Genomic DNA, 23,292 nt, shown 5'->3' with positions numbered 1-23,292 from the left:
TGCAAACACATGACCACATTGTTGTGGTTAAGTATCAAATGACTCCGATTAAAACGTGAACGGTTATTTAATTGCTGACGATGCATGTAATGCAGAGTAGAGGAACCAAGTCATCCGGAAAACAGAGCAGTTTGTTTGAGATCCAAGTTGTTTCGTCTCCAAATCTTGATTTCCCAGATATATAGATTGCATCTTAGTCACAACAACTCCATTTTGCCTGTTTAACCGATGCATGCAGGGACTGGTAGCTTCCCACACTTTGAAAGATCACTGCTACTCCAAAACACTGTAGGAATGCAGCTTCAAGCCGGAAGTGAGAAAACTCCCTGTCGGTCCCCTAATACTGGGAAGAAGAAAAAAAAGAGAGACCGGTATTATGCATCTTGTTCAAAATTAACCCCCCCTCTTTACCCAGAACAGCAGCTGTGGCACTAAATTTAGCTTCTCCCTCTCTTGACAGACAAATGACACCCTTTCTGACACAGGTCGAAACCACATGCACCAGCTTTAGGTGCAGAGATCAGAATAAATGGCCACACACATATTGCTGATTACAACTGAAACCAAAACAGTGGACAGATTCATTAAAAGCACACGTTCTAGCAGCTGAATCGAGACAAAGCTGGAGATCCAGTAAACTCCAAAGAATGTTCCATGAAAACAGGAAGGGACGTGTTTTTCCTGAGCCGCCGTTACTAGGAGGGCAGAAGTTTCTCATTAAAACAACAGTACGTCCTCCAGACGCGTGATCATTTTAACAGTAAAATGTGTAAAAGTTAAACTGACACACCTAGAATGAGGTCCGCTTATCAGGCAAGAGAAAATCACAACGAAATTCCCAAATACAAACATGCCCAAGGTAAAAGCGAAACTATCTGGCGCTCTAACTGTGTTACAACTCGATTTAACAATCAATTGAAGGGAACATATTAATAAAGGAGAATCATTCGTAAAGCCACAACAACTTTACGGTATAAGATTATAATGAACAGACGGTCCTTCTGGGATAAGCGACCTTGCGTCTTTATAATATGAAAATCAAACAGTCATGCGCACGATCCACAGAAACGCTTGACATGTGGGGCGATTTAACGGACACACCTGTAAAAAACATTCAATCCTACCAAACCTCAAGCCTTGATCTGCTTCTTAAGTTCCGTCTCTCCGAGCCGCTTGATCAAACTTGTGTCCATTACTCGACAACTCCTCCGTTGTAATTTATTCAGTTGTTTTGAAACGCAGCTAGGCTAGCTACTTTACTAGCCGCAGATGCTCTAAGATAATACGATCAAACTCGGATCTACAGAAGAGTTCGCCGAAACACTTTAAACAACATATTCCGAGCACGCTGGGGAAAATTACGTAAGACTTGGTTTAAGTTTCTGCTAGGGTGGTCGGTCAGTGTCGGGTTAGTCCTGAGGCAGTACCGGGAGTCCAGTGTTAGGGAAAGCTCGGACAGTGTCCCAAGCAGCGACCGAGGAGATCAGGTCCGCCCATCTGAGGCCGACACACCTGAATGTTGAGTCACTCTCTCATCCTCATCATGTGCCTGAGTTCCTTTGTCTCCTCCTCCTCATGCCTCCTGCTGCTGCTGAGATTGCATCGCTATTCTGTTTCAACAGACCTATTGATGACGTTCCAGCCACACAGAAACAGCATGTTTGGCCATAACACGGTTATTTGCGTTATAAAGAAATGTTGTTTATTTAGGCATGCCCAAAATGTTCCAAGATTTAAGGCCCGTTCACACCAAGCACGATAACTATAAAGATAGCGATAAAGATATAGTTCTAAAAATCGTTCTCAATATTAAAGAATAGCGGAGTCAACACCACAACTATAACGATAAAGGCACAGAGAAACAAAATCGTTGGAATCACTTTCAGAACGATTTTTTTCTGATGAACGATAAAAACATTGACAACCAATCAGAATCCATCCTGCTGTAATGGGCTCGAGAATTTAAAGCAGCAGACGCGCGACCGCTTAGAATACACAGACAATATCGTTCGCTGGTGTGGACGCTATATCGTTATCTTTATAGTTATCGTTCTTGGTGTGAACGGGCCTTTAGTCTTATTTTCAGTATAAAATAGCTAAACTTATCCTCAAATGTTTAAAAATGAACTAATTGTACATGTAAAAAAAAGTTTTAGACGTAAAGAAATTAAGTGTTTTTGTTAAATATGTTTAAAATAATTAGCACATACATTAAATTAAGATTCCAGCTGTAAATCAGCTTAAATAAAACATTTTTTCCATGTGGCGGGTCGCCTCCTGCCGGCTGCCATTTTGACCACGTGACCAAATGAATACCGCATTTCTGTAACCGATGTTTTGAACATGTTCGCAGACTGAGATAATACAGTTTAGACACTTTAATTCACGTTGTAAACATACTTTTGGGATATTTTCATTAGGAAAAAAAGTGTAATACTATATTTTCTGTATTTTACTATAGCGTTACGCAAAAAACGACCAAGTATACTTTCGAAGGCCTTTTTAGGTTACAATGCATGATTCAAATGTAAAGCTAAGAACACACATTTGAAAAAGCACCGAACAATAACCAAGAAAAAAAAGTTTATTATAAAAATACATTGTTAAATTGCATTCTAGCAAGTCATGATTCGAGAATTTGCCACAGATTTCAATTTAAATTCAAACAAATGTTGGCGTGTGCTCAAAATGACAGAGAAAAGGCTCTGTAGCTGAAGTTGGTGAACACATCAATTTGGTGACTGCTCCCCCCTACTGTCATGACCTGAAAGATGAATATTGGGTAAAAACAATTATTCCATTCACAAGTCTTCACTTTCCACACACATAGCCAATGAATATACACTTTACAGATATTACCGCAATTTGTATTGGTTAAAACAAAAAAAAATCTGGCAAGGTGTATAACAGGTGCACCTACCCGATGTTCAGTGTTTTTGAGATTCAGAGCCAGAGTGTTGAGTGAGGAAGGGGTGCAGGGAATCTGAGCTTTCACTGTCCCGCCATGTAAACAGTGGGACACATGAGGACCCTCACCTACTGACATGATCTAAGCACAAACACAACATAATGTATTATAAAACATATATTATATATATGGTGCCTTTTTGTTTTTCTGTCACATTAAATTGACAACTAGTCCTTCTCACCAGGTCCTGGTAAAAAACCGCTTCCCTTTGACAGCCAGGCAAAGGGAAGACAGAAGTGGGGGACATGGAGCGGAGGTGCCATAATGAAAGCGATGGGCCTCCACCACAGAGCTAGAGAGGAAATAGATAACATTTTATAACAATAGGGGCATTTTGCCATTCCATCTTAACATACACAGAGGGGCATTCCAGACGAGCAGTAGTCCATTACAACCATGCAGATATTAACTGAGGAATTTAAAAACAAGCATGTCAATACTTATGCAGAAAACATGCGATAAACAAGAACAAAGACAATAGCTTCAGTGTCCCTGCCAACTGCAAGTCTATCTTACCATCCAGTCAGAGTCCGTAGCAAGACAGCTAATCCACTTCCCAAACTGGGGGCGTGCACATTCCTGACTCGCCATTCCAGAGCAAGTTTGCAAGTGAGAGTTGAATTTCAGTGCTGTATTTTATTTTTTCTTTGAATGCATTGTTTTAGCTTATTTGTTTATTCTTTATCATAAGTACCTCTAACTTACCTCGTATTTGAAAACTTCAATACAGTGAACTGGGCGATTCGTCCGTGAGTCTGGTGGAGGAATGAAATACTTATTACATAATGTTTCTCTATTTCTGGGTTCCTTTTCCTCAGAGATTAAGGGAAAGAGAAACAGTGCAGTGTCATTCACTGACCCCATATCCTCACGGCACCATCCTCCCCACCAGAGAGGATCTCCTCTTCCCTTTCTTTAAAGCACAGGCAGTGGATGTAGTCCGTGTGGCCCTTCAGTACAGACTACAGAGCAAACAACAGAAAGGGAAGAAATATTAAGGCGATCCTACCGTGATGCAATTTATTTATTTACAGTTTATTTACGTCTTATTTATTTTTCAGTGCAACATTCAGTCTTTGCACAAAGACAAAAGCAACTGTTAGTGCACCTAAAATATGTGTTTTGGCAAACTGTTTTTTGTGTGTTGTTGTTGCTTTTTTTATAAACAAAAATGTTTAATTCTTTACAAATGTCTGCTTGTGAATTCAGTATAGGGTGTTACAAAAAAGTCTGCAGTAACTATCTCTATATTTGGAAAATGTCTAATCATTTAAAAAGTTTTGTTAGATATTTATTTTATTTCCTTAGGAACACATTTTTTTGCGCCATTATTTAAACAGACTGCAAGAGGGAAAATCATAGCCTGTGTTGGGGGGCCTTCAAAATATTGTCCCTGGAGATACAAAGATGTAGTCTAACTGACCTTAAAGATGCCAGTCTCCATGTCCATGATGTGAATATTATTGTCACCTCCTCCAACTATCAAGCTGTTTTCCTGAAAAAATTATAATTATAAAATTATAATATTAAAAATTAATAATCTAATTGAAATAGAACCATTTATTACAGGTAACTATAAAATATGGTTCCGTAAGGAAAAGCATGAAATAGAAATAACCAACACAAATAGGTTAAATACAAACCTTTGGGTTAATGATCATTGCATTGATCTCTGGTATTTCAAGACTAGTCCTGTATGAAATGAGAGATTGCTCAAACATTTGACATCACATTCAGGTAGTTCCCACAATACTAAGTCATAAAACCAAATGAACTATCACTATCTTGAGTCTCTCACTCATAACTGGGTTTCTTTGTCCATGCAGCTTTGGTGCTCTGTGGAGACAAAAATATATGATTTGTTTTTTCTCTGTTTTTAACCATATCCATATGTACAAAGCCCAACTATGAAAATGTACATACATTACTCAAAAAATACTCAAACAATCAACAACTGACTTTTTTGATGAGCTCTGCCCAACTCCAGGCGCTGATCTCTCCGTTCCCCGCACTCAGGAGATGAGTGTCCGTTGAGAGAAGAGAGAACACAGGACCATCATGAGCTGAAACAATGAAAAGGCCCTTTCACTTGTCATTGTTGCAATACTGGATACTGTAATATTTGTAAGTTTGATAGTCTAGACTAGGACACACGTTGTAAAAGTAAAAGTATCTGTGAAAAATTCAATCTCAGTCTCACCAGTGAAGTTAAGGATGGGCTTCTGGCTCGCCTCTGATGCATCTGGACTCAGTGCAGCTGAAAGACTGTAAGAACAAGAACACTTCTACATCAACACACAATATATATATATATATATATATATATATATTGAGAGAGAGAGAGAGAGAGAGAGAGAGAGAGAGATAGATAGAGAGAGAGGATGCTTACACATGTGCATCAAAAAACAATAGGAGAGCAGCTGGCTTCTAACGCCGCCTAAACTGCATGATTAAACCGATCTCTGACCTGAACACCGCGATCTCTCCATAGTTGTTACCCGCTGCAAGGAAACGACCGCAGGGAGAGAAACTCTGAGAGAATACGGACATGTGCAGGAGCTGGAGAGAGATAAACATGCGTCATGAACACGACTGACAATCATTTATACGTGCATACATATAATTGTTGGCATATAAAAATGTATACGAGTCATTTGTTAAAACGGCTAAGTCTGCAAGCTGAACCATGTTTCCCATGGTTCTCAATGATTCAAAATGTTGAGCTTGCTTAGAACTTGAATAAGATCCTGATCGTATTATTTACCTCAACTGGACCCATGTTCCTGGAGTTTATTAAGGTGTTAATTTAACTTGATGAATCCTCGGTTGAATTCCATACAAAGCGCTGCTCCTTCAACAGTGTCGCGTAATTATGACGTGTTATTCAAACTGCCTCCACACTGTTCCTCCACAGAGCAGCCCGCCGCCACAAGTAATCAGAGGGGTTACGACTGTAAAACTACAAGAATATGGCTAAAATATTATACGAATCTTTCGAAATAAATTTTATTATAATAATAATAAAAAAACTTTCGAATAATATTTATTTTTGATGAAAGTAGAATTTTAATATATATAGCTTTAATTTCAGCTAAATTGTTTTAATGTTAAAATATTTCTTCGACCGGTTTAATATAACATCTGATCTACAGCCCACAAGGAACTCGAAAGCTACTGGTGAGATATACAAAACCACCCGATTATCTAACCAATGAGAAAAAGTATTGTCCGCCCATTTAAAAATGCCTTAAGTTTTAAAAATAGTAACTTCTGTGTGAATATACTGTTTCCAATGTGCTGTGTATTTAGCATCAGCTTCTCCTTCAGCAACACAAAGCAAATATTCAGACAAGATTCTACAGCCATTTTATTCATAGTTATCCCCCCCCCCCACAAACAAAGAGGAACAGAGTCTGTTTACATATGCAGGAAAATAATATAGTCCATTCTGATCACCAAATTACAGACATTCATCTACATTCAGGACAATGCAGCAGACAGAAAACCACTGGACGTGTTATATTTTTTGTTTGTGTGTGTGAATGTGTGTATACAAAGTGTCCAACATCTGTTGGCACAGAGCAATACTTGTCGAGCTTCAGTCTCTCAGATGGCCTTGCCTTAAACATTAATTACATAATAATAAAAGTAATAATAAATCTTCCGTTTTGGGATGAGTTACAAAGAACCATGTATTTCCTAGACCTTGCTTTACTAATGGTGGAAATATCACCATTACAACTAGTCACATTTTTTGTCTCATCCATAGTGTGATATGGAGATGACTCAATCCAGTGAGGGTCAGGTAAGAGAGTCCAGAAAACAAAAAAGGTTTCACTTATTTCCTCCGTCGACTGTCTGGAGATCTCCTTCTCGACTTCCTGCTAGCACTGCTGATGGAAAACAGAGATTGAGATCAATATTAGCAAGAACATGGAGTTGAAAACTAAAGTAAAAACTTGTGGATCTGTACAGAACTGACCGTTGAGAGGGTAGAGAATGTGCAGGTCTTCGTTGTCTTGCTGGAGGGGAGTAACTGAGTGACCGAGAGTCTCTCAGTGAGTCTGCTGGCACTCTCTTGGGGCGCGGTGGACTGCAGAGTTCAAAGAAAATTATTGTGACAGTGTTTTAGTGTACAGCAGCAAAATGGGATACAAATTTTACTAAATAAACAAAATAGGAAATATTACTGTTGTAATGTCCATGTAAAATTCAAATAGTATAAGAAAAATAATAATAATAATTGTATTAATGGGTGTCTTGATTTCTCAACTTTTAAAATGTTAAACTGTTGAGATTTTATTTTGGCAGAAAACCACAGAGAGCACTTCAAAAGGTTGTCTTTTGTTGACAACAGACAGGTCAGGTCATAAGCGCTCCTCACTGTGAGTTTGAAAAGACGGTCCATGATGTGCTCCCAAACACACGTTATAAGTGAACCAGAATCAGAGAAGATGCAGAATTTGTTTGTAGCAGAATTCACTGTAAAGTTCAGTGTAACCCAAGTCGCTCCGAGATGCTGAAATCACTGAATTATGAGCTGCTTGTGTGTAAAAGAACAGTGCTTCAATTTGAAACACAGTGCATATGGATTTCTTTAATTAAAATCACAATCTATGTCATATGGCATTTTCAGTTATTTCAATAATTCAGCAACCTTAAATTAAAATCGAAAGATTGTTGGTTCATGCATGTAAATCTTTATCTCAAAAATGTAATGAAATGCATCATAAAATCTTGCAGCGTTTTTTTTTTTTTTTTTTTTAAGTATATTCTATTTTTAAGAATAATTCAAGAAAAAACCTTTTAGTCTCATCTTCTTGTTCACTTTCTGATGAGGAAGATGACGACGAAGAAGCTCTGTTTTTCGCCATCTTGCCAGCATCTCTACTTGTATTTGCTTTAACAGCGCTGGAAAAACAAACATTGAAATGAAGGGTACCATCGATTGAACTGAACTGAATAAATGCACAATTATTTGGCACATACCCTTTTGCTTTCTCTGCCTCAGAGTCTGAGCTGTCTGAAGATGAGGATGAAGACGAGGAAGAGGATGATGATGAGGAAGAGGAAGAGCTCGAGCTGCTTCTCTTCTGCTTCTGCAGTTGGCCAGAGCTCTCCTTCTCGGGTTTCCCATTTATGGACGTCTTTCCTATCGTTGACGGTTCATGGACAGATGATGGGGGCTGGCCTCTTAATCGGTCACTAGGTGGATCCCTTTGTGACTGGTTGGTCTCTGGTGATCCTAAACAGGCAGGACGTTCACGGGAGCGAGAGCGATTATGCGGTTGGTTGGAAGGGAGACGCGTCTCTTTAGGAGGGGAGGGAGATAGATGTTTGGAGTTCCTTTCTGGTTGCTTATTTTTTGTCTGTTCATCAGTTTCCCTTGATCGGTCTTTATCTGCATCAGTAGACTTTACACCCTTCATCTGTCTTTGGGGAGAGGGAGAGGTTGAAGAGGACGAACTGGAGGAAGAGGATGATGATGATGAAGAGCGGCGTGGAGGAGTGGGATCTTTGGGTGGCGCCCTCGTTCTCCGTTCTCGCTCTCTCTCTTTCTCCTGTTCACGCTGTCTCTCTCGCTCTCGATTCCTCCTCCTCTCCTGCTCTCTCTCCCTTTCTCTTTCTCTTGAAAGTGACCGACTTCTGCGCCGACGTACAGGAGAGGGTGAATAACGATATCTAGGTGTAAAGAGAAAGTCTTTGTAATAATTTATTATAAACTTCATTAATATTATGATATTAATTATAATTACAGTGTACAGTTCTCTAATTAATTCTACAACTCAGTAACCCACTAGTGACACAATTTATCCAATAGTGTAGCCCAAATAACCCAAAACATTTTATATATGGTCAGTAAGGTTTTTTTTTTTAAAGAAATTAATATTTTGTCCAGCAGAAGTGGCAGTTAAAGACATTTATAATGTTCCAAAAGATTTCTATTAAGTAAATGCTGTTCATTGGAAATATCTATTTATCAAAGAAAAACAAAATGTATCATGGTTTCCACAAAAATATTAATGTATATTTCAACATAGACAATCATAAGAAATATTTCTTAAATCACCAAATCAGCATATTAGAATGATTTCTGAGAGATCATGTGATCCCTGAAATGGGTCTTTATCAAATAAATGCAGTCTTTGTAGTCACGGAATTAATATAGGAGGTCATAAAAATTGCAAAAGAGATTTGAAAAAGTTTGAAGTGTTAGGCTAGCTCGCCCAAAAATGAAATTGTCATTAATTCCTCACCCTCATGTCATTCCAAACCCATAAGGCCTTCGTTCGTCTTCAGAACACAAATTAAGATATTTGTGATGAAATACGTTCAAGGCCCAGAAGAGTAGTTAGGCCACGTTAAAATAGTCCATGTGACATCAGTGGTACAACTGTAATTTTCTGAAGCTTCGAGAATACGTTCTTCTCTTCCAGTTAGTCTCCGACACCATTCATGGGAGTAGCACGCATGCATGCAGTTCTGCTGATGCAGGAGCCGGCATTTCTATCGTAGATAGCACCACACCTTGTTTCCAAGCAGAGGAATACACACGCATGCACCGTGGTACTCTCTTGAACGTGTGTTTTGAGGATGATGGTGATGGGCGCTGCCATGCGCCAACCGATCTGGCTCTGCTGCATGAAAGCGGATTTAAATTCAGCAGATGACGTGACGCAGTGAAAGTTCTGATCACACCGGTGTGATCGTACGTGTCAAAGGGTTAAGCATGTCACTGGCAAGTAGGGTTTACATTTTATTTATACCGATACTGCTTATCAATACTATTTGGTGCAAAAAGATATTTAAAAACTGCTGAATTTCAGCAACTTTTCAGCAAAGTTCTTCAGTCAAGAGAAAGGCAAGAGAACTCTTCAGGCAAGAGTTATTTTTCTCTTTGTGTTTTATTTTAAAAACATTACATGAATAATTCTCCCCAAAAAATTTGTCATCGTCTACTCCCTCTCAAATTGTTTTAAACCTGAATTCTTTCTTCTGTTGAACATGAGTTATTTTAAAGATTGTGGGAAACTGCTGCTGGTCCCTAACTTCCATTTTTTTCCTACTATCAAAGTCAGTGAGGACCAGCAACTGTTTGGTTAGCCATATTCTTCAATTGACAGTGAGTAAATAATGACAGAATTTAAATTTTTGGGTGAACAATCCCATTAATGATTCGTACGGTCCCTTTAAGAGCTGCATGCATCCATTTCTCTCTCAACTGTTTACTTTCACTTTAGACATAACTTATTGTTTTAATATGTAAACTTTGTTTGTTTTCGACAGTATTAGCACAATCAGACAATAATTAAGATAACCAAGTAATCAGGTGCTGTTTGACCGGCCTTTTAGTGTATGCACGCTTCGGGTGTACACGTTCTGAATGAGCACGTCAGAACAGCACGCACATGAAATGTTTAATCTAATGTTTAATTCTAATTCACCATTAACATTGAAGTGTATGGAGATAAAACAACGCAAGTATCGATAACAGTATCATTTGTCTTGAAGCCTATCGGTAGTCCAGTACTGACCCAATTACGCACTTGTCCAAAAAAATAAATAAATACCGGTTCTTGGTACCCATCCCTACTGGCAAAATACACAAAACCATTTCCACAGACTGTCTACTGCAAAGTTTAGCTTTCCAAAAACTGTGGTCATCTGACTAACCTGTAAGGAGGACTTCTTCTTCGGGGACTCCTAGATCTGCTGCTCCTTGTTCTCCTCTCCCTGGAATGCTCTCGATCTCTGTCCGCTGGCCTTGCCCTAAATCGGTCCCTCTCTCGCTCTCTGAAGCGTTCCCGGCTGCGGTCCCGTCGGGAAGGGGATGAGTTTCGTGAAGGCGATGGTCTCCTCACTCTTCGTCTCGGACTGGGAGAGCGTGAAGATTGTGGGTCCTGGTACTGTCTTGGTGGAGTGCGTTTCGGTGAAGGCCGAGAAGCAATCTTTTTGACTTGTGGCACGTCGTTCCTTCCTTTTTCCCTCGGAGACAAAGGTGATGTGTCTGTCTTTCGGTCACTTTGTCGATCTCTTCCTCTGCCAAGTGAGGGATGTGAAGACTCTCGTTCCAGCTCTGATGGGGTATATCGCTCGCCTCCTCTATCTCTGCTCTGAGATTTGGTTTCCTCTGAGGGTGTGTTCATGTCCCCACTCGGGGCTCCTCTGTACTGGCCTCTCTGAGGGGGCGAAGGAGGAGGGCTTGAACTCTCAGTGGGAGTGTATCTCTCTTTTCCACATTCCCAGTCTTTAGCTCTGATGGAAGGAGATGAGGAGTGGCCAGGCCTCTGCTCTTTGTCCATGACTTGCTGTCTCTTATCAACATCGTCCCTTTTTCTTTGAGACTCAGGAGGTGAGCTTTGTCTTTGTGTGGGAGGGTACATCTTTCTGCCTTCATCACTCTCTCTATCCCTTCCTCGGTTCTCCTTCTCTCGGCATGCAATAGCCAGATCTATGACAGAATTAGGAACTGATCTACCAACAGCACTGCTGTCTTTTGAACTTTTCTTCTTCATTTCATCTTTTGATGATGAAGATGAAGAAGATGAGGAGGATGAAGATGAGGAGCTGTCACTGTCACTCTCGCTGCTGCTGCTACTGCTGCTACTACTACTGCTGCTGCTGCTGCTGCTGCTCACAGCTATCACTTTGTCTTTCTTCCCAGGCTTTTCCTTTTGCATCTGTTTCTCCTCCTTCTGGTCTTGAGGACTCTTCTCTGGTCTCTTGTCCTCCTCCAATCTCCTGTCTTTCTTGGCCACCTCTTGCTCCATCTCACTTCCTCTGGCACCTCGCCTGTCCTCAGGCTGACAGCTAGAGGCGGCCTTCCTTTCTGATCGAGACACTTCTGGTCTTCTGGTGTGGTTTCGCTCCTTTTCTCTGTCACTCTCTCTGGCTTTTCTCAGAGCCTCTTCTTTCATCTCCTCCTCCTTCCTTCTGTCCTTCTCTCGCTGTTCTTCTTGTTCCTTCTCCGGTTCACAATCTTGTTCTTTTTGCCTTCCGTTTGCATAAGGTGAACGCTTAGCAGGAGACATGGAGTCATTAGACCGGTTTCGTACTCTCTCCTTTCCTTTATCACTCTCCCGTCCTCTGTCATCTTTTCGACTAGATAGGATTGCATTTCTATCACTATTCCTCTGTCTGTCTCTTGCTCTGTCTCCATGTCTCTCCTTTTCCCTGTCCCTGGGGGAAACGGCTCTCTCTTTCTCTCCACTGTGTCCTCTTTTTGTTCTGTCTTTATGTGGTGAAGGAGATGGGGACGAGGATGAGTCATGTCTTCTTTGACCTTTTTTCTTTCTCTCATCGTCCCCTCGGTTCTTGTCTCTCTGCTGCTTAGGAGATGGAGAGCGAGACAAAGAGTTGTGTCTTTTCCACTGAGAGGGTTTCTCTTTCTCTATGCTCCGCTGTCGCCGGTCTCGCTGCTGATTGCGTGCTGGAGATGGTGAAGAGTCATGTCTTCTTGTCTGAGGGGGTTTCTCTATCTCTTCACTCCGTGGTCGTCTGTCCCGCTGCTGCTTTGGTGGTGGAGATGGTGATGAGGAGTTCTGTCGTCTTCTCTGAGGTTTTTCTTGCACTTCTCTTTCACGTACTCGGCCTTTGTCTCTTCTGCTGTGCTCAGGCGTACTTGAGCCTCTTGGTGACCTCTAAGAGTGGGGAAAAGAGGTGCAAAACCACATTTTCAAAATCAACTAGTCAGACGCTTGTCTGAACAACTGCTTGACTAATCTGGCTCAGGGTAGACCTGTATAACTAGGCCAGGCATCAGTATTTTACATGACAAGTTTTTGCATTCAATGCAGGGGCCTCGAGGTGCAATATTTTTCTTGACATACCATATTAAAACTCAATGTTTGTTGTGGCAAGGTGCTCAAAAACAATGCAAACACAGAAGATGCAATTAAGTCCAAAGACACCATCTGAATGTGTTCGGCTGTGATTTACTGTGGACGATGTTTAGAATAGAATACATACAAATAATATATTTACTTGAAAAATATAATGAACATAAGAATAGAAGTAAACAAGCTCACTAATCAGAAGTAAACAAGCTCACTAATCAAATACAAAGAATAAATTAGATTAAATTACAGTGTGCACATGTCTCTATGACTTCCAAAACAACACATTACCTCTCTGACTTCTATCCTTTTTGGACTTTCCTCACTACGGCCACAAAGCCTTCTGTCAGGGGATCTCCCTTTTCTCCCCTCATCTGGACGAGAAGCTGATTTATTCTGCCGTTTCCCTCTTTGAGGGGACGGGCTAAAAAAAGAAAAACATGCATATATATTTATATTTATGAACTTTCACCATTTTTTTTTTTTTAATTACAACATTTCAAACACGGAGCAAGCACTCATATTTGATGTATTTTAGAACAATTTAAAATAAACTGATTTTATACGAGAAATTTAGTTTATAGGGTGGAAAAAGTTCTTGCAATTGCTATTTGAAAATGCTCAAGTCAACTCAATGTAATGAGTAAAATCTGAGAGCACACTACAATATGACAAAACGTCATGTAGCGTGCACATGCAATGATACCTGCGAGCTGGGCTGGAGGATGCACTCTGGCGTTTTCGGCTCTTACTGGGAGGAGGAGTTTCACTGTCACTCCCTTTTCTCTTTCTTTTGGTTGTTTCTCTGTCATCTGATGAACTGTTGAAAGAAATGATAATATTTAAATATATAGTACACACAGTTATCAAAGGTAACTTACAGTGATGAGGAGAAAACCCACCTTTCTGTGTCACTCTTCACTGATTCCTCCCTGAAAGAAAAAGTTATTTAAGATTTTTTTTTTTAATTCTTGAGGATTCTTAATGCTAAAACATTTTTTGGGACACATAAAAGCAATTTTCTAAATAAATTTAAAGGAAATTTATCCTGGTCTAAAAATATATATAAAATCTCAGTGAATTAGCAATGAATAAAATCACTGAAAATGTGTCAAATATGCTCACAATTATTAATTGAAGGATTTTGTCAAGATGACAGCTGTAGTGTGTGGAGTGTGTTAGCCTCTTGGACAACTTGTCCCAAAGCATCTCAGATAATAGTGATAATATTACCACATGCAAATAATCTGACTATTAAATCTTTTCCTGGATGGTTTATGAAAATGCAAATAAAGTCAAGCAATTTAAGATTGTAAAACCATTTACAATTGTAAAATATTCCCTTTTACATTCATTTTATTTATTTTTAATGGTTCACATACTCCCAAGTTCCTCAACTAATAAATAAATTGAATAAAATATATTTAGATGCATTCATTTTACCCAATTATCACATCTTAACCCAGTCTCCTTTATGAATTAACATATTAATATTATAATTTAAGGGTATTAAATGAAACCTTTTCTTTTTCTTCTTCTTGTCCTTTTTCTTTTCTCGTCGAGGAGAGGGTGAGGGGCTCTCAGAGCTGTTACAAGAGAGAAAATTGATTCATTAATGCATTACTCTTTTAAAACTCAAGTGTTCTAAATTACTTCTCCACTCTCCAGTTTACCTTTCTCTGCTTTTGTTTTTATTTTTATTCTTCTTCTTCTGGTTCTTTTTTCGCTCAGGAGATGAATCTGAGTTTTCGGACTCAATAATCCTGAAATGAAATGATGAGAGAAAGACAGAACAGAAAGTACTCAGATAAGATACAACACATGAAAGTTTGGACTTCTGAAAGTTACAGTATGTTTTCGCAATACATCAAGCTCTTATATCTCAAAAGATAAAGGAAAAAGTGATTCCTCACGATATGACCCCTTTAATCTCCCCTCCGTCTACTCACTGGTACTTCTGATGCTGCTGCTTCTCTCTTTCCAGCCTCTCCTGCTCCCTCTTCTCCTTCTCTCGCTCCTTCCGGTCAGGATGAAAGGATGAGCCGTCAACGTAGTCAGAGCTGATACCGAAAGCTTCTCTCAGACGGTCATTTTTTTGCTGGTTAGCAGCTGCCAGTGCATGAGTCTCAGTCACACTGTAAGAAAGAGCAAAACATGGACTGGGAAAAAAAATTAACAATGCAAAGAAAAGGCCATTAAAAAGCCTTCATTTCTGAATGACCGATCTGAAGTAATACTCACGCTGGCCTCTCTGTTGGAGGAGGGACAGGTTCTTCTCTTTCTTGCAGCATCAAGCGGAAGGTGTTGACCTTCTCTTCAATCTCCTCTGCTGAGTACCTGTCACACAGCATGACTTGGTCAGAGGCTGCTCTTAATATATACTTTTTGTGACCGCAAAGCTGACTGTTCAGCAACCATTACGTCCGTCTTTAGTAGGGGTCGACCGATACTGATTTTTTGACAGTCGATGCCGATATCTTGGAAAGCAGGGGGGCCGATAGCCAATGTCTTTATTTTTTTTTCATATTTAAAAAAATGTAATCATTTGACAATGGATTAAAAAATAAATGTGTAAAATGTGTAAAATAAACATACTTATACTTTATAATACTATGCTATACTAAAGTATTTTTAAATAAATATTTTATAAAGATATTATAAAAAGGAAGTAAACACTAATCAATACAAGTACTCCTCGCTGCAGACTGTAGCGCGGCGACATCACGTATGTACGTTACGTATGTATGTGACGTGTGTTTACCGCGCATGCGCAGTAACATATATATATTTACCGTAAATACGATTGTGCGCACGCAGCACTGACTGTCATTAATGCGCATATCCAGGTTCATTCACTTCCGGATGTTCGTAAGGTATGGTGGATATGAGATATTACTTTTGTTTTCTTAAAGATTTGCGTTTAAAATTGCTTTTAATTGTAAGAATGCTTTGGTCATAATCATAGAGAGTGTGTCATTGCAAATGTGTGCAATTTCAAACACTTATGACATGTTTTATGATATATATAGTATAGTATTCGAATGCTGGTCTTTCAAAGTCTTATTTCGCATAAAATTAACCATTAAAGATGTATTAAAATAGAGCAGAAATACTTTGATGGTTGCATGCATTGCAAAAAAAATATCATTTGTAATCTTTTTCTTTAACATTATCAAAGATTAATAGATACTGTAACACATGTATTGGTCATTGTTAGTTCATGTTAATACATTAACTAGTGTTTACCAATGACACCTTATTGTAAAGTGTTACCTCTTAAATTGACCTTCATATATCTTAATATGACTTTTTGGGGACATTGTCAGTGAGAAGAAATTCAGAGAAGAGACCCCACTTCATGTGGCTAGAGTACTGTAATTATCTGTTTCTGTTTCTCTGACAGACTGTATAGCCCTCAACTGTAAAATTTTCAAATTGACAAAATATTCAAACTTTCAGGCCATGCTTTCTCAAGCCAAGCCAACCTAAATTTTGACTTGACAAACTTTATTAATTTAGTTGATGTTAATGCTGGTTATAAATTAAATCTCTTAGGTAGTTTACAGACAAAGCAAATAACACTTTTTCTAACACCATGCTACAATATATTTAAAAATACACTTAAAATATTTTCCTTGTATGGCTCTTCTGCCTTTCTTCAAAATGATTTAATATTGCTTTAGTATTGTTTGTTCTTTTATGTAAATTAGGTGTAGTGAACTGGAGTGCATTGTCTGAACAATACAACCTGAGTGTCCGGGAGTCATGTTCTCTGACCCAGTGCCTCCAGTGCAGTGAGATATTTAAAGACTGTCCACCTGTGTGTGAGGAATCGCAGGAGGAGAGTCCTGTGTGGGTTTGATTCATTCAAAGAAGTTGAGGGCTACTGAGGGCTGCTGCTTGGTTTATTGTCTTATCAGTGATGGAGGTGAATTTCAGATTTTTTTTTCTTGTGTCATGTCTATAGTCTTAGGCCTAGTCCACACGGACACGGGTATTTTTATAACCGGAGTTTTTCCTCCTGCGTTTAAAAAAAAAATCCCGTCCACATGAAAACGCCAAAACATGCTATCAAGCGCTGTCAAGAGCATGCCACACCAGCAGGCGGCGATATAACCCAAATTGTAAAGTCACCTTGGCCAATCAGAAGCAGTCAGCAGCGCACAATCTGACGTCAAACACAGCGGATAACGGCGCACACTCTGACGTCGCAAGGCAAAAACCCCGGTTATACTGTCCACACGACAAATGTAGGTTTTTTAAATCCCCTCCTTTGTTTATTATATTTAGAAACGAATTAAAGTACTTCTCAGATACCCTTTCAAAAATGAAAAATCGAAGTGCAATAAAAATGCATAATCTGTTAGAATTGTATAACCTGTTTTAAATTTTTTTTTTTCTATATTTTATTGTGTTGAGCCTTCCACGCCTGTATTTTCGTTGTATAAAAATAGTTTTGTGCCATTTTGTTGTATGCAGATTTTGTATTCAATAAAAAAAAAAAAAAACTGTCCACACGACAACACTGCAACCGGCGTTTCTGAAAATGCTCACCCTGGCCGTAGTTTTAAAAAATGTTCGGTTTCGGTGCCCTGAAACTGCGTTTTCTTGTGGACGAAAGGCCGAACCGCGTAAAAAAAAGTTACGGTTATAAAAATACCCGTGTCTGTGTGGACAGGGCCTTAATCTATATTTGTATATACAATTATATTTTCTGTTTTGTTCTTTGAAATAAATAAAAAAAGATCTCTGTCATCAGTTTTTTTTTTTTGGAGGCACCTTGCATAAAATGGGATGCAGACACTGAAAATATGCTGTATGTAGTCAACTGAACTCAAAACTACTTTACTAGCTTAAATGTTTCACATGCAGTATTGCCAAAGCAAAATGAAAAATGTCCAAATTTCTAGTTAAAAAATAGATAAACAAGAAACATAGTAAAGGAAAGATTAAAATAAGAAAGGCAGTGGCTATTTACACCCAGTGCAAATGGCTATAGATTCTATACTATGTTAAAATAGCAGGATTTTCTGCTATTTATATTACTTATTGCAAATAGTGGCAATTATTTGCACCTCAGTATTGTAGTACATTATAAAACAGTATGCAATAATGACTGAGTGTAAATTATAATTTTAATTCAAATTATTAAATGGATGCCAGCATATTAGGACAATAAAGCCCTCCCTCAAAACTGTTTGATTATTTCCTTTGTTTTTATTTAAAATAAATGCTTTTCTGATGTGATTTGAAATTTGAAAAGGTAGGGAAAAAAAGGCAGATTCGGACCGGATCGATTGCATCATATTGTGAACAACACACGTTTTACCATCTGCACTATTAGAGCCGAAGACTGTACTTTATCTGTTGTCATTTTGACTAGCTCAATAAGAAATATAAGGTGCCATTGAAGTGTAATATTACTCTATACACAGTGAAGTAAAGTGCAACAGAAAGTTAATAAATTGTAAGTAAGATACTACACAGTTGTTGTTGTTGTGTTGTTGTTGTGCATTGTGCATAAGGATATGTGGATGAAATGAATTATGTTTTCCATGTCATTTGTTAAAATAAATGCTTACAGAATAAGAATAATTACAGAATAAACTTTAATTCCGTATAATTTTACCTCAGATTAAACATGGTTAAACACGGTTGTTTTCCCCGTCTTTTTTACACCTTAATATTCTTTAATACTTTAACATTTTATTAGAGTTTTCTTTTAAGTATGCGCATCGTTTTAATGCACGCACAACGCGAAAGCAACTAACGTCATCAAGCAATGCAAATTACAAGCGCATGCGCGGTAAACACATACGTGACGTACATACATGACGTACGTACGTGACGTCACCGCGCTACAGTCTGCAGCGAAGGGTGTCTCAATCAACAGGCCACTCAGTATTCTGGGAAATTTGTGTGCATTGGGAATCTTTTTTCAAATAAAGCAAAGGTAACAGTCATTTTACACACAGAGAAAATTACATGAATATGACGGTGGAAAATGCATAAAGTGCAGCGTCATTTGAATTTCACACGGACTGACCATCACGCAGAGATTACGTGATCATGCAGATCACATGCACACTTCACACCATCTCACAACTGGATTCAACTAAGTGTGCAAGGTTTTTGAAATTAAATCTTCATTAGTCATTCAAAGATTTGTTTAAAATTATATTAATGCTTATTTGCTTAATGCTGATGGCAAACGAGAAAGTATTATAGTGTTTGCCTTTTTTATTACTAATATATATATAAAATAAATTGTTATAATATTTTTTGTATATATTTAAATTCCTTCGTTCTATCTGATTATTAGACAGATTCTATCCGTATTAGACAGAACTGTTAACGACGACAGTGAACAAGAGACAGTGTGAGCACTGTGAGCTCAGGCGCTGCCATTTTTAGCGCCGATGCCTTGGCGATATATCGGTCGACCACTAGTCTTTAATGTCAGAAATCATACTTTATTATGCATATTTGATGCTCAAGAAACATTTCTTATTACTATTCTTTATATTTTTATCCCATCTTACCCCTGCTCCTCCATCATGTCCTGCAGTTCGGCACATTTCACCTCCAGCTGTCTCTTCCTCTGGTGCTCGAGGATATCAGCGTTAGGTTGTCTGTTCAGCTGGCTCTCCAGTCTCTCTCGGTCTTTCTCATCCCGCTCTCCTCCACGCTCGTCCCTGGTCCTCTTCACGCGTACGCTGGACAGGTTCCGCTGAACGTAACCATTCGTGCCACTGCCTCGTGGCGTGGTCAAACCGATACCGTTATACATCTCTGCTCTGAGAGGCCAGACACAACATGAGAACTCATGAGTAAGCACTGCACTGAACAACTTTGCATAAACATTCCTACTTTTTAAGTGGCAAGGGATAAAAACAATTGCTACATAAATAATGTGAATAAATGAGTGCTAGATATATTGTTCACACAAAATGGAAACTATTCAAAGAATAGTTAAAAAATGATTAACATTTTTATGTTTTTTTTTTTTGAGCTGTTCTGTCATTATTTCTTCATTGATATTACTATATATACACGACAATAAAATGATAAATAAAACATTTAAAATGAAAAATATTTCAAATATGCTTGATACAAATATTTGTTATAATATTTAAATCATCAAATAGTGAACTTTCTTTTCATTACAGTATTGTGGTTGTACAGTGGTGATACTTGGTGTGTATCAAATATAGCGCTGGATTTACGCAACCCTAAAATGCCCAGAATTGCAAATTTGCAACATTTCCCCTAATTACACCCATACAGTGTTGGGAAGGTTACTTTGGAAATGTAATAGGTTACAGATTACAAGTTACCCTGTTTAAAATGTAATAGTAGTGTAACTTTTTTAATTACTTTAATAAAGTAATGTAACTAATTACTTTTGAGTACATTTTGATTACTTTTATAAATTTCTAATGAATGTTAATTTGCAACTGTTAATCATCTTCAACCATTTTACACCATGCAGGTTTAACCTTAACAGTAGTGCTCAATACTGTCAGACTTTCACCATCCTTCATCACCTGAATTAAGATGATCACATTTGAACACATCCACCACACAATCAGACTTTAGTACTGCCTTTTACTTAGAGATTGATCTGAAGTTCAAAGCAGATTTAAAATCAAAAGAAATAGTTTATAGATACTGTTTTTGAAACCAAATCTTTGCATAACTACAGGCATCTAACTGCATCCAACAATGGTTTGGGGAAAAATAGTTAATAAAAAAATAAAAGCATATACATCAACTCAAATACGGTTATCTAATAAGCATAACCTATTATAACCTATTTTGTGTACTAGACTCCTGAAACATTGGTGTCTTTTTGAAACACTGCTGTGTCTTTGTATATGATATGATGATAGTTTCTCAAAATATGTAAAAGATGCTCATGAAGTGACTCAGAGCAGTTCTAGAGATTAATTTCCATGAGGGGCGGACTGGGAAAAAAAAATAGGCTGGGAAATCTCACACTCATACACCCACAACCCATTCTGAAACATGGACAACCCTATTTTTTGACATGAAAAAGATTTGAATCCTTAGGTTGGGGGACTTACAACGTAATTAAGAGTTCTCTCCTGAACTGCACCTTCACTTCCATTATCCATCCATCTCTCTCATGACTTTAATACTGAAGATTTTTATTTGACTTTTACCATGTTTTGTAAGTGCAATTTTGTTTTTTTGGCAAATGAATTACAACTTGTATTTATTTTTACTACAAATTCCATAATTAAACCACGGTTAGTGCCATACCATAGGCTACATTAATTTACGTAAGGGTTGTGTTTTTGTATCCACTAGCTCCCCCTAAACCTATGATAAAATATGATGATTTGTCTGCTAACTTACTACTGTAACATTACAAAAGATAATAATGACGTCGTTTATACAGTATTTTGAGTGATTGCGAGCAATGTGCTGCTGCTGCTTGACTAAGTAAACAAAGACAAAACTACATTAGCATATTTACAGATGAAACTGACTTGCACCTAAAACCCTGAACAGAAGTGTCGCTTCTCTGCTCCAGCTGTGCGCTTACACAGTTCACTCCGGTCTCTCTCTCTCGCATTGATTACTCGGAGTCTGATCCAAACCGTTCGGCGGAGGCGCGGAGAGCGCGCGAGCCCAACCATTGCCAATCACGACTAACCGATTCATGATTTATTAGAAATTTAATTATCGAATGGCGGATTCAGAAATAATCGCTTTAGTATATTCGGCCTGCAATTATACAATAACAATATTAAAGTAGAAGGCCAAATCGTCTGCCAGGCCACCGAGAATAGTCCCGGTTCTCCCGATGTCCAGTCAGCGCCTGATTTCCACAGACACGCAGAACGGGCAGGATTCATATTCAGTCTTTTTGCGGCTTAATATTCACAGACATCAGTCCATATCGGGTTTTGATTCAAGTGTACTGACCTACTTTTGATTTATTCGTCCAAAATGTGGCATATTGCGTCCGCGTTATAGGCTGAATTCCATTTTTATGACTGGATTCTACGAATGTGTTTTCCGCGTCTCGGAGATTATGGGCCATATGTCTTAGTGCAATCTGGGAAAGAAATAAGCTGTATGTGGATGTGTGTAAATATTCAAATGTAATCCTCTTTGTAATCGTTACAATTTTCATAAGTAACTGTAATTTAATTACTCATTTTTTCTTAGTAACTGTAACTAATTACTGTTACATTTATTTTGTAATTAAATTACGTAACGCCGTTACATGTAACTAGTTACTCCCCAACACTGCACCCATATACTAATTTTGCCAAAACAAAATTACTTTTAAAACCACCGCCTGTTTAAAGACAAGACATGTATGTTAATGATGTATTTCGGGGAAGTCGTGGCCTAATGGTTAGAGAGTCTGACTCGCAATCAAAGGGTTGTGAGTTCGAGTCTGGGGCCGGCAGTGGAACCCCCAACTGCTCCCCGGGCGCCGCAGCATAAATGGCTGCCCACTGCTCAGGGTGTGTGCGTACTTCGGATGTGTGCGTACTTCGGATGGGTTAAATGCAGAGCACAAATTCTGAGTATGGGTATGTCACGTCACTTTCACTTTTTTTTAATCACGAACAACATTTGTCCAGAGGTAGAGAGATTCAGCACTTTGACATGACCGAGAAAAAACACGAATTACTACCCAGGTCAAAAAAAAAATTAAACAACACACGAATATGTTTTAAAGCAAGACAGCGTCGTATTATTATTAGCTGCAAGTCTAGTCAATAATTACATAGGTAATTTACAGAGGCTGTGTTGTACAATGCTGAAACGTGCTCAAGTTATGAAAATGTATCCCAGAAAGTTACTGGGGACCTCACAATATATTAAGCAACCTACCTAGACACCATTAAAGTCGCTCCAAACATCCCATTTTACGCCTAACATGCTGTGTATGTAGTCTTTTCGCTGTATTTTCACACACAGATCGTATATCGCGTCCACAAGATGAAGAACAGTCTTAAACCAACACCAGGCCGAGGCCCTCTGTGCAGCTAATGCTTCTTCCAACTACAACCCGCTGATTCTTCTTCATTTATAGTGTTTGTGTAATAATGTAATACGCATTAAATACCCACAGTGTTTACTTGTATAACAGAATTTGAGTTGTTTTAGCGCACTAACGTTGTCCTGTATGCTAACAGGTTCAGTCCAGTCCACAGTACAGCATGCTAACAGCTCACTGAGCTTCTGTAACGTGTGTGCTACGTACCTCTGGGATCCCGCGCAGGGAGAGAACACAAGTAGAACCGTTTCAGGCCGAAGACCGAATAACTGTGACACAACAAGCGGAAACCCAGCGATTCTATATCAAATAAATCCTTGTAAAATAAAAACGATGTACGCAACGATGGCTAGTATGAACAGGTTACGCTCATTTGAACGTCATCGTGACGAGTCTCGCGATAATGTTCGGGGAATGAGTGGGGACTACATTTCCCACAATCC

The 23,292-nt window shown here is 38.6% G+C and overlaps 2 protein-coding genes and 1 long non-coding RNA gene across 5 annotated transcripts; all 3 read right to left on the bottom strand.

The window, feature by feature from the left end:
• Positions 1–48: 48 nt before the first annotated feature.
• LOC132148597 (uncharacterized) lies at positions 49–1,725 on the bottom strand. Its single transcript, XR_009434941.1, has 2 exons — positions 791–1,725; positions 49–343 (listed from the first exon to the last, which is right to left on the bottom strand). It is a non-coding gene; the product is annotated as an uncharacterized LOC132148597 (long non-coding RNA).
• Positions 1,726–2,566: 841 nt separating this feature from the next.
• On the bottom strand, positions 2,567–5,886 carry thoc6 (THO complex 6). 2 transcript variants are annotated; one of them, XM_059558216.1, is made up of 13 exons: positions 5,733–5,886; positions 5,436–5,527; positions 5,169–5,233; positions 4,928–5,031; positions 4,767–4,804; positions 4,612–4,660; positions 4,392–4,463; positions 3,828–3,930; positions 3,674–3,723; positions 3,485–3,547; positions 3,150–3,260; positions 2,921–3,049; positions 2,567–2,764 (listed from the first exon to the last, which is right to left on the bottom strand). In XM_059558216.1, the coding sequence occupies exons 1-13, from the start codon at positions 5,745–5,747 to the stop codon at positions 2,684–2,686; spliced, it is 972 nt and encodes a 323-aa protein (XP_059414199.1). In that variant the 5' UTR covers positions 5,748–5,886; the 3' UTR covers positions 2,567–2,683. The 2 variants fall into 2 exon arrangements, with proteins under 2 accessions (XP_059414199.1, XP_059414198.1); XM_059558215.1 differs by lacking the exon at positions 5,733–5,886 and having other exon boundaries at positions 5,436–5,546.
• Positions 5,887–6,322: 436 nt separating this feature from the next.
• Positions 6,323–23,249, bottom strand: LOC132149199 (serine/arginine repetitive matrix protein 2-like). Of its 2 annotated transcripts, none has more exons than XM_059558209.1 (14): positions 23,057–23,249; positions 19,347–19,601; positions 15,046–15,141; positions 14,754–14,939; positions 14,478–14,567; positions 14,325–14,390; positions 13,707–13,736; positions 13,511–13,624; positions 13,096–13,228; positions 10,643–12,609; positions 7,958–8,650; positions 7,772–7,879; positions 6,951–7,061; positions 6,323–6,861 (listed from the first exon to the last, which is right to left on the bottom strand). In XM_059558209.1, exons 2-14 carry the CDS (start codon positions 19,592–19,594, stop codon positions 6,807–6,809), a joined length of 3,897 nt encoding a protein of 1,298 aa, XP_059414192.1. In that variant the 5' UTR covers positions 19,595–19,601; positions 23,057–23,249; the 3' UTR covers positions 6,323–6,806. The 2 variants fall into 2 exon arrangements, with proteins under 2 accessions (XP_059414192.1, XP_059414193.1); XM_059558210.1 differs by having other exon boundaries at positions 6,323–6,858.
• Between the last annotated feature and the right edge of the window lie 43 nt (positions 23,250–23,292).

The sequence above is a fragment of the Carassius carassius genome, chromosome 9 (assembly GCF_963082965.1).
Source record: "Carassius carassius chromosome 9, fCarCar2.1, whole genome shotgun sequence".
NCBI lineage: Eukaryota > Metazoa > Chordata > Actinopteri > Cypriniformes > Cyprinidae > Carassius > Carassius carassius.
The sequence above is the reverse complement of the archived record's forward strand: the minus strand, read 5'-3'. Positions and strand labels throughout refer to the sequence as shown.

Excerpts from the sequence above, each read along its gene's own strand:
- thoc6 (XM_059558215.1), bottom strand. The coding sequence starts at position 5,545 with ATGTTTATCTCTCTCCAGCTCCTGCACATGTCCGTATTCTCTCAGAGT. Across the intron at positions 4,661-4,766 it reads ACAAAGAAACCCAGTTATGA|GACTAGTCTTGAAATACCAG; the intron begins GTGAGAGACTCA and ends CATTTCATACAG. Across the intron at positions 3,724-3,827 it reads TGGTGCCGTGAGGATATGGG|ACTCACGGACGAATCGCCCA; the intron begins GTCAGTGAATGA and ends TTCCTCCACCAG.
- LOC132149199 (XM_059558209.1), bottom strand. The coding sequence starts at position 19,594 with ATGTATAACGGTATCGGTTTGACCACGCCACGAGGCAGTGGCACGAAT. Across the intron at positions 13,625-13,706 it reads GTGAAGAGTGACACAGAAAG|TTCATCAGATGACAGAGAAA; the intron begins GTGGGTTTTCTC and ends TTCTTTCAACAG. Across the intron at positions 12,610-13,095 it reads AAAGGATAGAAGTCAGAGAG|AGGTCACCAAGAGGCTCAAG; the intron begins GTAATGTGTTGT and ends CCCCACTCTTAG.